The sequence below is a fragment of the Idiotropiscis lumnitzeri genome, chromosome 10, assembly GCF_059441095.1.
Source record: "Idiotropiscis lumnitzeri isolate Australia: NSW breed Sydney's pygmy pipehorse chromosome 10, RoL_Ilum_1.0, whole genome shotgun sequence".
Taxonomy (NCBI): Eukaryota; Metazoa; Chordata; class Actinopteri; order Syngnathiformes; family Syngnathidae; genus Idiotropiscis; species Idiotropiscis lumnitzeri.
In genome coordinates this window covers 15,904,387-15,920,897 of record NC_142400.1, presented here as the reverse complement: position 1 = coordinate 15,920,897, position 16,511 = coordinate 15,904,387, and the positions used below count along the sequence as shown (strand labels likewise).

The window sequence follows — 16,511 nt, the reverse complement described above, 5'->3', positions numbered from 1 at the left end:
AGAAAAATTTCCCTCCACTGTTATGTGGATGACAGTGGGATCTATGTTTAGCTGAGCAAAAAATATACTTTCACACTGAGACTACTTTTGTCCTGTCTAGAGAAACTCAAAGCCTTGATCTCAGTGAACGTCTTGAATTTCTTAAAACAGAAGTTATGATGTCCTTACCCAGTGGCCCTTGTACCCTTTTCTTATCTGGTCAACTTGCTATATATTTTTGTCCTATGGCAATGTTTTTTGTTTGTTACTTGTTGCAGTCAGCTGGGAGTGACTGAGATGTGCGTGCTGCAGTTTCTTTGAATGTTTTCATCTGCAGACATTTACACTTACATGATGATATACACTTATTAGCTGTTTATGTTTGACTACATGAGAAGGTGGAAAGGCAGAGTTCCATTCTCTCAAGGACACAAAAAAATGCTTGTCAGATATTCACACTTTAGGGGATATTGATTATAGAGAGAGTGCAAGAGGGTATTTGTATTTAAAATATTCATCAAAGATAATTAGGGCTCAAAACATTTAAGACTGATGAATGAAGAATAAGGTCACTTTTCAAATCCAAGGGTAAGGGATTGTTCTCAGTCCGCAGGACTGTATTTGTCCACGTTCTTGCTTGTAACTGTTTTTTCCCCCAAAACGCACAGGACCCAGCACTCAACTGTGAACGCCGAGTTGGGTTGACCAGTTGCTGCGCTACGTCAGCTCGTCCGCCATATTTCATGTGGCAATGCTTCTCGCGCCGCCAATAGGACTGAACATGATAAAGTGGCAGCCTAGTGCATTTGCCTCTCCTCTGCGCATGCGTGAGAATCGAAGTGGAGAAAGAGCGAAGCTCCCATACAAGCTGTTTTGACAGTCCATAAGTGCGCGCCTAACTGTACGCCTGAAAGGTACATTACTTTCTATTTACCTTAAAGGAAAATGCCCTCACGTAGGGTCAATCTGCATATATTGTTGTAGAACATGAGATAAAACATTAACAGCAACACAAACAACCCAATCTTTTTCTCCATTCCTACATGCACTTTGTTGTTTGAAGGGTCACAGAAGAGTGATTTGAAGTCTTCTTTCATCAGTTAATCAGACATGATCACAGCATACATGACATCACTCGTCTGCTAAAACCTGCAATGGCTTTCCAAAGTACTCGGCCCCTTTCAACTTCTTGACCTTTTGCCGCATTTCAGGCTTCAAACAAATATATATAATTGATTTTATTTTGTTAGGAATCTACACTAAGTAGGACATAATGAACTGGAACAAAATTCATTGTATTGCATCTTACCAGTGTCATCAATTAAGGAAAGATTCAAGTGCATATAAAGTTGAGCAGCCAAAGGCCAGGAGTGGCCCAGAAATATATTGCCTGTTCAGAATATCAAATATTTTCCCCGTCATTCCCGGTGGCCACCCCGCAATCGGTGGACACACCTGCCTTGCGAGCAGAGATAAAGGCATTTTTAATTACTTTGAAAAGTCATTTTGTATCCAGAGCTATTTTTTTTAATTCAAATCTTGGTTGTGTTAAAATGTATCAAATTTTCAAGACATTTTCACTTTACAGGGACTTTAAGACAAATTTGATTTGTTTTTACAAAAACAAGCACAATATTTTTCCCCATTTGAAAAAGATGCTCTCACACAAGTTCTAAATTCTTTTTGTTATCTTGGCACATGTTTGTACAGGTGTGTTTGCTTTAAACCTATGCTGCAGATTTTGTTGAATCTGCATGTTGGGTACCGCACATTCTTTGACCAATGAAGCAGAGTGGTCAACATTTTACACGACAATACTGATGTTAGTGATAAAACACTCAGTCTACAAATAACATTGAACTAAATGAAAAGTAGAGTTGAAACGCCTCTGTTGATTTGCATTCAATAAATTATTCCTGTGGAGAGAATACTGTGCACAGTCAACCTTTGAAACGGGACAAGTTAAAATTTTAATTATATTTATTCTTTATTTTAATTACACATCACCCCTCCAAATAAAAAAGGATTGCTTTAGCGATACCAAATCAAGCGAACAAAGGCAGCTAACCTGTCAAAAATTCTCACATCCCCACAAATTGTCTTACTGATAGACAAAAGGGAGAAAAAAGTAATGTTTTTCTATGCCAAAAAGAAACCAGTAAAAAGGCAGTGTCCACACTTCTATACTGAAATATAAAAAGGTAGATCACAACACCCAAAATAGAACATAAATTCAAATAGTGTAAAGTTCACACATTTGATAGTGATGGAATGTAACCTGTGAGTTTTGTAGTCTGCTTTCATTCCCGTTTCAGATTCAACAGCCAATGTCTCCTCACTTGTGAGGAGATTATTGTTATAGTCACCTTTACCACAAGATAAGCAAACCAAAACCAGTAACATGAATGAGGAAAAACGTAGAGTATAAACTGCTTTCTTACTTTTAAGGGTTGAAAACCCGCTATCCGACCCACCACCCTAATAGTATAAAACCGACATCCCTTAGGCAAAAAAAGTAGTCAGATTAGCAGCCAACAACGTAAGCACCTATTAAATTCCAACTGTACCCAATCCCAGCATCATTTCGACAAAATAAAATATGTAAACCCATAGGATTGATATGAGTTGTAATAGAGTTGAGGGAAAAAAAGTCATTTCGAAGAGAGCAGGTCAACAACAATGTTATGGTGGTCTCAGTGTTTATGGTCCTGCTGCAGACGAGTCAGGGTGATGGCAGGTTTACAGAAGGGACAAATGGGTTTTGCTTGATCTCTGGGTTTCTATACGTCCTCACCCTGGCTGTCAGAATTCCACAACTGAGAAAAGAAGTGCAGAGAATGGATGAGTGGAGAAGGTAGAGACACAACATTCATGTTTATCTATTTAAAGGTCCCCCTTTCCATGGGTTCACCTCCGATGTGAGGGACCAAGTGAGTGCAATGTAAACTGGCTAGCAGCAAAAGGCAATCCATCCTCAGCTGTAAATGTACACATATTTTTTCACATTTCAGACACACTAACTCAGCTTTGACCCTGAGGGTAGGTGAGACTACCCCTAAAATGGTAACATTTTGCCCCTGAAATTTGAGACCACATGAGTAAACTTTCATCCACTTATGCTTGTGCCAGTAAATTTGCCTTTTTTTTTTAAAGTTTAAATATTTTTGTTGTTAGTTAGCCAATTTGCCACCGTCAACACTGACGACGTGGTTGCAAATAGAGAGGAGCCAGTTGACCAAGAAGGCACGGTTTTGTCAGTCATTTATATATAAAAAAAAAAAAAAAGAACTCTTGTCGTCATTTATTCGCCTTTTAACTGGATGTCGGAAAACGGATCACATTACCCACATAACCATTGTATGACACTTGCGCTGTGTCATACAATGACAGCGTAATTAACTAGCGTTTTGTTAGCGTCTTAAATTAGCCATTGAATAAGATTTCGTTGTCGTTGGCAACTATATAAGGTCAATTGAAACTGCGATTAAGGCAAGCAGAAACTTTGAAAACAAAAGTGAAGTTAGCCATTAGGCCACCGCGCAGGCCAACTTCAAAGTAAAAATCTACTAAGGCCATCAATATTGGCATCAAAGACTCAATGTATTAACTTGGAAAACTTTTGGAATTCAACCCTTATGGAGGCAACGTGTTCGTTGCGCATGTTTGCAGCTTCCTTGACATCTGACTGAATGACGGCGTCAGGACAAGAGACCGAAAATAAATATCCTTAATCATTAATTTGAGGACTCGTTTCACCCCAAGTTGCCAAAATGCTACCTTACATGCGAATTATGTGATCCATGAGTGTTTTCAACTTCTGCTGCTGCCATTATAGTGAATGCGGATTCATTATGTTGCCCTAATGTGAACATGCAATGTTATTGCATACATGTAATTTTTTATTATGGGATGCGTTTATAAGGGCCATGTCAGTTTTCATTTTATCATTGTCATTTGATTTTTATTCATATCAAAAATGGGTGTGAGTTGAGAAACTTACTGTTAAGTTGTCTCTGAGTAGCTGCATGATGAGCGTGCTGTCTTTGTATGAATCGTCATTCACATTTTCCAGTTTTGCGATGGCCTCGTCAAAAGCCTGCAAGATCAAAAAACACAGTTTTAAGTGCTCTGAATTTGACTTCCTCTGTCAGGCATAAGTAAAACGCCAATGTCTTGCTTGCTGCCAGCTTTTTGTTCTTGCATACAACACATGCATGCATTGTTTGCAAAGCATTAAAAAAAAAGTTACAATTTAACTGTCCAGTACACAGATAACCAAGTCAACTCAAAACATTGCTGGGAATGTTTGGATCACATTACAGAAAGAACAAAAGTTAGGTCAGGAGTTCTTACAGTTTTAGCCAGTTTGCAGGCCTTTTCAGGAGAGTTGAGGATCTCATAGTAAAACACAGAGAAATTGAGCGCAAGACCAAGACGGATTGGGTTTGTCGGCGTCATCTCGTTTGTGCTGGTATCAAAAGCCTCTTGGTAGGCTTGTTCTGAGTCTTTGATGATTTCTGAAGTTAAATAAAGATTACTTGCATTAATAAAAAAAAAAAAAAAAAAAATCAAAGAACCAAAATACATACAGTATGCCCACCTAATGCATTATTCAGTTATCCTGAATACTTTAAGCAGAAAAACAAAAACTAGTAAGGGAAAGGAGGTACTAGAAGAGCTTAGTCTTTAATCTCTGTTGTCACTTGATGTGAAAGACTTTTTTTACGTGATGGTGGAAACACTATTGGTGCAGAAGAGCCATTCAAGTGACAAAACAGTTTCTCAACCTAAAAGCTTATATAAAATGGTATTGCTTCTTTAAAAAAAAAAAAAAAAGTCCTAAATTGTTTAAAATTTTTCAGAAAACACCTCTGTACGCATGTGCACAATGCCAGCTTGAGCACAGCAATGACTGCGAGTGCACCAAAAAGAGTCTGACATTATTCAACACAACATAACTTTCACCATGGGAATCACATATAAATGCATAAAATATGACACACACACACACACACACACACCCACACACCCACGCAAGTAAGAAATAAACATTTAAACACGATCAACACCAACAGATAGCATAAATGATATAAATCCTCACAAACCTTGCTTTTCGTCCCCCGTTGCCACTTCGGCCTGGTAGCGATGGTAGTCGCCTTTCATTTTCAAATAGAAGACTTTGCTCTCTGCCAAAGTGGCATTTGGAATGAGATAAACGTTCAAGAGATCCTGAGCAGCAAAAAAAAAAAAAAAAAAAAAAGAAGATTACAATAACAAGTATTTGTACACTTAAGAACACAAATTCTTCAATTTTGGTTTGTAAAAACTCTGCTGTGGTGGTTCATCCTTAAGGGTTGCCCCAAATTTGACAGTGCATTGCATCTCAGAGCTAAATAAGGTAGCTATCGCCAGTATTGTATACGGAGTTGTGTTTGTAAACGGAACATGTGAAAGCCTTGGGCAAGGAGAGTGGGTATTTGAGGCAATGGGAACTACTGGAGTTGCCCGCGGTCCACATGCAATAGCAGAAGTGAAATTCCTGACAAAGGAGACTGAAAAGCTTAGCGGCCTGATCTACAGACTTTGTTTTCACAATGTTTTGGTCTGCCTGGTACCAAAATTAGCCAGTAAAGCCTTGGTTTGATTTGCTACAAAAGTAAACGTATGCATCTAACAATGTAGCAAATAGCCACTTATTGTGTCAGAATTAGGGCCCATCTGAATAATCAGCAGGCCAATTGAATGGGCCATTTATGGCCCTTTGAATGTCGGCTACAATTGTTTTTATCTTTATATACTAGTAATTGATAAGGCAATTCAATAGTACTACTAGCATTCAAAAATAGAAAATCCTTGTTATGATTACAATCAATGCTCAAGTGAGCGATGCAAATTGACCTGGACGTCACTAAATTTATGCACAACCTAAAGTCTAGATTTGTTTAAAAAAAAAAAGGGAATGAATTCCCAAATTCCTTGAAGCACTGTTGTGTTCAATTGAGAAGACGTTTTACACCCACATATTTTAATTGGGACTTTTTCCTTAGCTTTGCTAAGGGACTATGGGTTTTGTTATATTAATTTCAATACATAGAAGACTGAGCGGACATGTCTACATGAAAATGCAAACATTGAATGAAAGGAAGCAGAGAAGAATAAATCAGATCCTTTCTGCCTATTTTAACCTTAGAAATATTTGACTCTCACTTTTAAAGAACTTGATACTTCATGGTAATTTTTGTACACGAGTTTATACGATAATAGGTTCCAATACTCAATTTATACAGTGAAGCCATATCACACAGCCCTCATTCTCAGTTTGAAGACAATTCGTAATCATATTAACTCCGTCACTGCCATTGACAGATATAGAAGCCAAAAAGCACATTCATTCGACCCTGGGATAGCAGTGAGTGACTTAATGATGACCTCTACAACATTCCTGGAAAATCACAACGTCCCATCACAGGTAAGATACTTTTATTTGATCCCTGGCCTTTTATGACAGCAACAGTTTGAACTTTCCAAATTACTCTGACACTAATTGCAGATACATTAGTGAGTGCACCCTTGAAGCCACTAAAAATTGCTAAAAATGGCTGAAAACTGAAATTACTAATTTACTTCAGTTGGATGGTTTTATTCCTATGCTGTAATCCCTCACCTTTTCGTGCTTCATTTTTTTAGGCTTGGCTGTTTTGACAACATATTCACCCCCCCCCCAAAAACAAAAAATAAACAAATTGAAAATATAAAAAAAATGATTCCAGCCATGTAGCGGTAAGACACATCGGTTTGAAGAAATGAATGAACTCTCCGGTTTGCACACACCCACGGTCAATCAAATGGCATGATTGGGTTCCCGGCCACGAGATGGACCAATGACCAATTTATCCTGTGAGCTGACTGGCTGTACATCTACGTCGTATCTATCCTTGTATTATTTGCCAATCTACATTAATTTGGTAAACAGTGCTTTTTAACATTCTGCTCAGAAGCTCAGTGTATTCGAGGCGTAACCCCCCCCAATAAAAAATTTAAATAATTATAATGACAATGATGATGATAATTCAACCTCTACTTTGCCTTTTTTTTTTTACTTTTTGCGCGGGCATCCGGACCCAAGTAACAACGAAAAACAAATAAAAATGCACAACCAGTTGAAAGGTTGTTTGAAATTTTTCCTCTCACTCCTTTTTTCTGCAAATTCTTACGTCGGACAACATGGACCTCTTTTTGGTTGACTGAAAAAGATTGAACCGATGAGATCAGGTTTCCACACATGCTGTCACAGTGACTTCACGTTCGCAGCAGGAGCAAGACAATCATCATGATCTATTCCTGAACAATACCAGGTCAATTGAACTTTATTTGAGGGTCATGCAGAATTCATTTGTTGGCATACAGATTGCTAAAAAATGAGTGCACCTCATTTGAAAAGCAAGCTGTATCAAAATGCTGATATTGATTCATAAAGGACTCCGAGAGGTTCAAACAAATCTCTCGGGGTGTCAATATGTTGGGTATACACTTCTATATTGACAACTATTTACCACAAATTTATATGAGAATGATTAATTTTGAAACGCGGCACACCCCAAAATAGACCGTCCAGATGTTTTTTACCACCCCATTATTACTGCATTTTTCTCTTCTTAAAAATTATTGGACTTATAATGCTACTTTTCTGGTTTGTAAATTAAGGAGCAGTTTGAAAGACCTCCACTTTCAAATCAAGAATAAACTCTGGAAGTCACTGGCGTAAAAACTTTTATATTTAAAGGATTTTAAGCACCAGTCTCCCTACGGTATTTGTTTTTTGTAATGTTTCTGGTTTAAAAAGTACAGAATTAACCACGACTACTTAATGAAACCTCACAGAAATGTAATGCATCTGATTTACAAAATAAAGCTCACCAGAACATCCTGGCAGATTCCCTTGAGCTCTGTCTCAATTTTCTCTTGGTACGCTTTGGCCAGTTCCTTTCTTCTGTCATTTTCGGCCTTCCCCGCAATGCTGGCCAGAACACGCCAAGAAGAACGACGGGCCCCAACGACATTCTTGTAGGCCACAGAAAGCAGGTTGCGCTGCTCATTGGTCAGTTCTCCTTCATTCTTCTCGGTTGCAGACTTCATTGCCGCAGCCATGTCGTCATACCGCTCCGCTTGCTCGGCCAGTTTGGCCTTTTTGATCAGGTTTTCCTTGGATTCCCCACTCATGGTGGCTCACTGGAAAAAAAAATATAAATGGGAAGAGCGAGTCAAAAATCACTAAACCCGTGAAACAAACTCCATACAACAGCAAGTATTGTACAAACTCATCAGTTTTCAAACGGCATGGTCTCAATAATTAGCATCATTACGACATATGGGACTTATTTGCCTGCCCTTTTCAGGTGGAACTAGGTAAAGCAACGTACGCAAAGTCACTATCACCAGAAGCCGCCATACTGCTGCTCTTAAACATGTTGCAGCTTGCATGTTTGTCACATCACTAGCAATTATGACAATACCACAAAATTCTGGCATCTTGTATGGCAAATCTGGCAGTAGGAAAATTGCCACAGGCCACATCCACCGTCTCGACCGGCCCGCAGACTATGAAGTCAAGATAAAATCTAAAATATGTGTTGCTTTGAATTTTATTTTAATGTGCATGCGCGTGGTCACTACCGGCAAACAAGAGAAACAACATTCTCCATCTTTAGCGTCTTCGTCAATACCTCAAGTGACTACAACACAACTCCTTCAAAAATAGGTGCTTACAAGGCTATTAAGATATTGTACCAATGAAATTTGAAATAAAATTAGGAATTAAGTGAGCAACAACAATTTGGAACATACATGTCTTTAAAATACAGAGATTTGGGCTCAAAGTGGCGGAAACATGCATTGTAGTGTAAGGTTGAAGTTATGAAACAAAAGAGCAAAGCTCAATTAATAAATTGAAAGTCAAGTCAAATCAAGGTTATGAAACACTAATAAAATGTTTAAGACGGGCATCTGCAGAATAGATCCAAATAATTTGGAAGACTTATTTAAATACAGAGGCTAAGGGGACAATTTTGATGTGAAATGTAAATGTTTTCTGTAAAAATGGGCTGCTCGCGTGTACCGTAAACATGTTTTCTTTTTTCTTATATGTAATGAGACAAAGTTTCACAAAAATATGGCCCTCATGTTTACAACATTCCTGAATAGAGGAGGAAGGAGGGTGAGGGGGATTTACCCACTAATCATTTCAGAGTCACAATTAGGAACGGCTAATTTGAGAAATGTGGTTTGTGATCATATTGTTAGCACATTAAAAATAAAAAAGGGAAAAAAAAGTATTTTTTTGGTGACTGTTGTATAGTGATTTGAAATGAGTAAAAGACAATTCGATACATGACGTATGACAATTCAAGAAGTGCAATTCAGCGGGACTATGCTTCGATCCTATATGTTCATCATTTGTAACACCATGTAAAGTCCAAAACCCTCTAACTATTCAGGTTAATTAAATTCAAAGAAAATCAGCAACAGCAAAACAATTCAGACAGATTTAAATCTGGTGTGCATCACAACTAGGACATGCATCTTGATATGCGGGGCTCAATGCAATATGAGGACAGTGCATTTTAAAATGTAACCATTTGATTAAAAAAATATATATATTATATTTCACCAATCACCACCCTGTGGGCGTGTATTTGTTGATTTTTTTTTTCCCGGCTGCCTGTTTGCTTATGTAGTGCCTGCGTGCATCGTGGAAATGATCTTCCCGACCCAGATCGGCTGTTGTCGACGAGGGACGGACTGGGCCAAATACGTGTGGGCTGGAAATACTGATGGGAACTTAGTGATGGACTGACGATGCCCACCTGGGTTGATTTTCCATATTTAAACAAATCTCTACCCATTATATGTTGCTTGATGAGACAAAGTCACATCAAAACCACAGTTGCAATTTTTCTGTATAAGCCTACTTGCGTAAGCCTGGTTTGTTAATAAGTGATTGGGAGGAACAGCAACTGTCAATCTTTCAACATCAAAGTATGCAGAGTCATTTACGTCTATTAAAACTGCCTTTGAAAAGCATCAGACTGATCTTGCTAGTAGCTAACACTGGAGCTACCGCTAAATGGGGGCAACAGGCCCCACACAAAACAGTGTCAGCGTAGCGCACACTGCGTTGTCACAGACTATTGCTACCATTAACAACATAACGTGGTCTTAAAAAATGTTCAATTTCTAAAAATGCCGTTTCAAGATCGTCAAAGCTGTGTTTTTTTTCCCAAGGGCTCTTGTGCCCCACCCTCATGAACCAGGTCACACTAACCAGCAGCTTACTGATTTAAACAAAAATAAATGAAAGCGTCGCACTGTAGCCCATAGTTCCGGAAGTAATTTATTTTGGCACCACTTGAATGCTAGGTGCCAAGCTATCTTGTGCTGCTGCACCAACGAGCTGTGTGATGCGGATGATCCCCCCCACCAGGTGCAGAATAAACTACCCCACTAACAAGTAGCGTTTTAACGGGGGAGGCGAACGACGAGTCGCTAAGTGGGCTAATCACTAAAGTGAAATACAGAGTCGGGAAACACCCAAATAAGTGCTTAGGTGTGACTGAACAGAAGTCTGACTAGAACCGCATTTTAAATTAAATATTGAAAATCTCATCAATAATATTTACACTATTTTGCACCACAGACAATTGAGTTTTGAGATCTACACAACAATAAGTCTCAAAATTATAGATTTTAATCAATTTTGATTTGCTAAGGGACAATGACTTTATTGACATAATCTGACATTTATGTAGAAAGAGCATGTACATTAGTACGAAATGTTAAACATTTTGGGGTTTAAAGAAATGCATTTTCATATACACAACGCGGAAAAGTAACTTTTAAAAACTTGAAAAAGACAGTACACCGCCAGCACATATACACGAGAGACACAAATCATGACATTCAAGAGAAACATAACCACAGTTCCAGGGAGAAGAAACAGAGATCAAGTCTTGAATCTTAGATTAGTTCCGTTGGCAAGCATAACAACGGTTATGCTTTTTTTTTTTTTTTTTTAAAAAAGACATTTGTTTAATATTCTTCATCCTATTTGGTCCTGACCCTAGAGCTTGGACAAATACCTTACTGGGATACCATATGCATATTTATACAAAGATGCATAACCTACTGGGATACCATATGCATATTTATACAAAGATGCATAACCTTTCTTACAAAGCTGTAGGGCAAACACAACCCCCCCCCCCAGTCTTCTCTTGCATACATACAGCACACCACACCCATACCTGCGTCTCACTCAACAAGCGCGAGCTACGTGCCAAATAGAAAACTTTTAGGATCAGGCTTTAACCTGCTCGAGCGCGATCAACGATTGCACCACAAATACCCAAACTACCTCACGCTGAAAAGTAAGCTCTGAAAAGAGATAATCAACCGAGTTAAGTATGCGATTTTATAAGACGTTATGACCCGTTTTCCGAATGGCACCGGCATATTTCCTGAAACAAACACCCGACAACGTTTGAGGTTCCAAATACGCCTTTTATCTAACTACTGCCAAAGAAAGGCATTTGCCACAACGTTACAAAGGTCGGTCGAACATTCGTCGTATGCCAACAAGCACACTTTGTTAAGATGGAGGAAGTAGAATCCTCACAAATAAAACAAAGTTCTGGATCTCAAAGAGTATGGCAAAACGAAAGCAAATACGAATTCAATAAAATAATTAGCAAAAATTAACAGCACCAGTCGAGGGAAAGCGTACAGCACATTGCATACAGCGGTGGTTGTCTTAAAGTGCTTAATAAATGCAGTCGAGTTGCGCGACACTATATCATCTTAGTTTCGACGTGACACGCCTTCCTCGGGATCTACATGAAAGCAGCAAATATACACGTTTCATTGTAGCAGTTAGCCATTGTTCCTTGTAGTGATGATTGTCGGCATTCTCTCGCAAACCCAAGGTCAATACAACTTGGACGATTTGTCGCCGTATTTGTTTCACGACGAAAACGAGCAATTGCCTGTGTTAACGCCATGGAGCACTTGCAATTCGTTTCTGTCAATTCCTACCTGTGTAATGGTAGATAGCAGCGGCTTCGGCTTTCAACTTCGAGCTGATTCTCTCAGCGTTGTAAACGCGAAGAGTCGACGGGGTTTCCTTCCAATTCCACTGGTTAAAGGCGCTGCCCTTGCAAGGGTGGATGACGTCAACATTACCATGGCACCCACGTGGCAGACAACATGGGATTTGTAGTTTCAAACGAATATATATATATATATATATATATATATATATATATATATATATATATTTTAACTAATTAATCACAAAAAATTCCATGATTAATCATGATTAATCACATTTTTCAACTACTATTTTTTGCAAAGCTTATAACAGATACTTACTTGAATATCTTGTAATTGATGCAAAATGAAGTATACATTAATTCATAGAGTAGTAGCTTTCTTGGATTCTTGAATACGATCTAAATGGAGGCATCTTTGCAGACATTTATTTTCGAAACATTTTTTGCAAGGTTTGCAAGGCCCAGTGGTAACTTAAACACAGTGTTTCGTTCTGAGTCGTGCTAAAGACAGCTAATATGGCACAATATTTGCAAAGTATGCAAATTATTTTTTAAGTAAATCAAACTGAGTTAACTGAGTTAAAATTCTTTGGATTAATTATATATATATATATATATATATATATATATATATATATATATATATATTTATATAAAGCGTTAACTCAGGTGATTAATTAAATTTTTTTTAACTCAGTTAAATATTTTAACTCAGTTAACTCAGTTGGATTTACTTAAAAAATAATTAGCTGTATATCATCTCCTTACAGGCTTCAAATGCGGAGTCTAAAGTACTCCAGTTTTCAAATGGTATGTTTGTTGTGGTTTGAGGTGTGAGCAAGTGGTATTTGTCTCCAGGGTGAAAGAAAATTGCAGTTGTTCACAAAACCTGTTGTTCCACTCGAACATCTGTAAAGCCAACTGACCTCGGTGATTACAATACAAAATGAGCTCAAGGCTTGTTCTTATCAGCAAACAGTGTAGAGTATGGTACACAGCGGTACGCAGAACTTCCATGAATGAACATGTCAGTATCTGCTTTGTCACTGGTTACAAATTACATTGTTTTGTCGGCAGCCAATTAGATCAATTATCATTTTACAGTCTATTCAACAAACTCTCACAGCTCCCAAGGAGGAAATGAGCTCCCAATAGAATGTAGATCTGTGTTTTATTGATTTCTGTTTCTTGTTCTGCTGTTTTCTGGTGTCTACTGCAGTGTTAGTAAAATTCATTTGGATTTTAATTTACTGCTCTCACTATTTCTTCCACTTCATATCATCCCTCCCTGAAAGTCTGCTTGCAGTTTCTTATTAACATAAATTGCGTGCTTTGACCTTCCACAGGACACAAGCAAATCAATTTATTCCTTTGCCATGCCAAAGACTTTCAGCGCACCTCTTGTGTGCCTAATTGATAGGGAACGAGAGGAGCCACTTTGATTGGTGGCATCTGCTTGTCCGGGTCAATGAAAATACCAAAACTTGGTCCAGCCCACCCCTGCGCAGATTTTGACCACATTACATGTCAAACTTGCACTGGGCACGAAAATATTGGTGTCTATAAGTTTCATAAACAACGCTCATATTTAAGATTTAACATAATGTGTACTATCATGATGATCAGTTTCCAACTGGAAATGATATGGGCTAGACTTAGTTGTGGCTGAAAATACTTTAACTTAATCATTATTAAATTATTACTTTTTATATTCTATGCACACTAATGCTAACCGCTTGCTAACGTTAACTGTATTTTTCAGTTGTACCCAGGCAATAATGTAGGGATCTCTAAATATTGTCCCGTCGGTCAGTCAACTATTTAAAGTAATATTTACGGTCTTGGACAGTGAGTTAGTTTACTTACATGCTTACTCAAATGACCGTTTTCACCTCCATTCATACATAAACAATGTGGCTGAAATATACTAACAGGTGTTTTCAAACAAGCACACTAGTTGTGTTTAACTTATATTTTGTACATTTAACCAAATTGCTTCAAGGTTAGCAAATACTATACCAAATAGGTTGAAAAATAAATAATACAAATGTCTGTCTCAGCTAGAAATTGCTTTACATTATTCACCACAAAACAATGACTTTTTCATGAACGTCAAACACTAATAGTAAATCTCACTTGGAGATTGACATCTAAATTACATCTAAATTACTTTGATTACTAAGTAAATCAAGAGGATAGAGGTTGACTCGCCCAGAGGCGTAACAGTCGCTAAAACAGTTCTCTTACTGTCATATTTTCTGTTTCTGCTACTGGATAATGGAGCGAGTACAGGTCACTAGTCTATGTGTATCATATACAATTTATTTAGTTGAGCATTGATTAGATCTGTTCAAAAACAACTTTTGTTCAGCCGAGATACTTATCTAGCATGAGAAAAATCTCACGGGTAACCAGCAAAAAAAAAAAAGCATGAATATTGCATTGAAATGATGATCTTGTGTACTTTCAATTTTGACAGAAATTAGTGTGTTATCTGGGCTTGTTTACTGAACTGATATATTGGCAGGTTGACGGAGATGATGATGACATCACATTTTACTCTGCCGCTAAAGATTATATACTAGTATTTAGTAGCATGCATGTATGTTGTGTTAATATTTATTCAATTGCATTTTTAATAGAGCCATGGACATTTTTAATCATATTTTTTCCAAGTTGCTTTATTATTGAGAATGTTCTATAATTTTAAGAAATTAAAGATAAATACACTTTAAAAGGAAGTTCTAGAATTATTTTTCCTGTAACATTACCATAACAGTGGCATTAATTAAAAACAACAAAAACAAGAATTCTACCATTTATCATAGTTTCTCAGAGAATATATTGTCCATAAAAATGTGCATTGTGGCATGCCTACACACATTATTACCAACTTTTGGAGAGACAAAAAGGATTGGATTGGAATAGGATCGGTAACGGCCGATCCTGCACTCTGTACAGCCCTCAACAATTCTTAAATTTGAATTGTACAGAATATTGGTCAATTTTTTAAAGGTGTGACTAAATTATCTTTTTATTTCTGGGCTCACTTTCTTTATCAATTTTGTGTAGGTACTCTCAGTGCTGTGACAGCCGATTGTGCTGCTATCCACAGATCCGCTAGAGGGCATACTTGCTTAGCATTTGGCGCCTGCTATCACGCTGTGCTGCATTTTTCACACTTTAATACAAACTTTTTTATTTGGCAGCATTTACCAGCATCTAAGGGGATTGTAACAGCTCGGCTGAAGGTTTGGAGCAATACAGTATGTTTATGTTAGTTTTGTTAAAACAAGTTGAATGGAGCATCTTTGGTGAAGCAATATCCCTGTTAATGATCTTTTCCTTCTGTGCAGCGAATGAGTCCAGCTGGGATGCTTAACGAGCCTGTATCAACACGAAATTGTGGGTGTTGTATGGCGGGGACGCTTGGGTCTTGGACATTACAACAATAGAAGATGGCACAGGGCCTGGGGCCGTGTGATGCAGCACCTGAGATGCCGCAGAAAGGACCACCAGGTGAAGGTGATCAGACATTCCTCCCAGGACCGATGGATGCAATAGGACCAGCAGTAAGGTAGGTACAGCAGTAACCGCTATCCTGGAAAGAGCTTTGGCAAACTGACCAATCTGTTGCAATCTGCAATTGGAAGATCTCGAATGGAGAGAATGATTCATCCTGCAATCAGTGTGGCAAAGCTTCCTGCACAATAAACCACATCCTAGGTGGTTGCCCAAAAGCCTTGATGGAGGCACAACAAGGTGCTCACAGAAATCACAAACTGAGCAGTGAGTCAAAACCAACAGCATGTGCGGCAGCCCAACGCCATAGCCTTTGTGAGGGAGGAGACAAGACCTCCCAAGAACAGCATGATGACTAAAACATCTTATATCAGAATGTCCATCTGTAAACTAATGTAAGTATACACACTGAACTTCCTAAAGTGACAACCTACATTTTTAAGGAGCACTCATTTATTATTTCACCAACTTTGCTAGGTTATTTTAGTGATATCACATCTGTGTGCATTATGCCTGTATGCCAGAGAAACAAATTGAAAAGAAGGATAACATGTAGTGCATCTCTTTAAACTAGGGTGCCATGAAAAATATCAGGTGGGGGTGTTGCAGAAAATGATCCAATTTCACTTCATTTGTATGAACCGTTTTATGAATTATGAAATTTTAGTGTATACATCAGTGACGTATAGTGATAGACAGTACAATTAAATGCTCTTCCATTGGATGGCAGAGTGTAAAATAAACCTGTTTGGTCAATTTTCAGTTTTGTGTTTGAATAAACAGGACCAGATTTGTGAATTTGTGAGTAAATTTAGACAAAATCCTTACTTCAGTTGCCATACTTTTTGTGACATTTTTTTCTTAGTAGCATCCCTAGACTCAAACAAACGGTTAACATCAAGAGGG

General features: G+C 38.0%; 1 protein-coding gene and 1 long non-coding RNA gene across 2 annotated transcripts; one reads left to right on the top strand and one right to left on the bottom strand.

The window, feature by feature from the left end:
* Positions 1-1,941: 1,941 nt before the first annotated feature.
* Positions 1,942-12,208, bottom strand: LOC148329501 (14-3-3 protein beta/alpha-A-like). The gene is made up of 6 exons (XM_088306093.1): positions 12,067-12,208; positions 7,897-8,208; positions 5,085-5,208; positions 4,333-4,496; positions 3,980-4,075; positions 1,942-2,795 (listed from the first exon to the last, which is right to left on the bottom strand). The coding sequence occupies exons 2-6, from the start codon at positions 8,197-8,199 to the stop codon at positions 2,760-2,762; spliced, it is 723 nt and encodes a 240-aa protein (XP_088162219.1). The 5' UTR covers positions 8,200-8,208; positions 12,067-12,208; the 3' UTR covers positions 1,942-2,759.
* LOC148329500 (uncharacterized) lies at positions 11,336-16,122 on the top strand. The gene is made up of 4 exons (XR_015845561.1): positions 11,336-11,436; positions 15,293-15,349; positions 15,440-15,660; positions 15,737-16,122. It is a non-coding gene; the product is annotated as an uncharacterized LOC148329500 (long non-coding RNA).
* Positions 16,123-16,511: the final 389 nt, after the last annotated feature.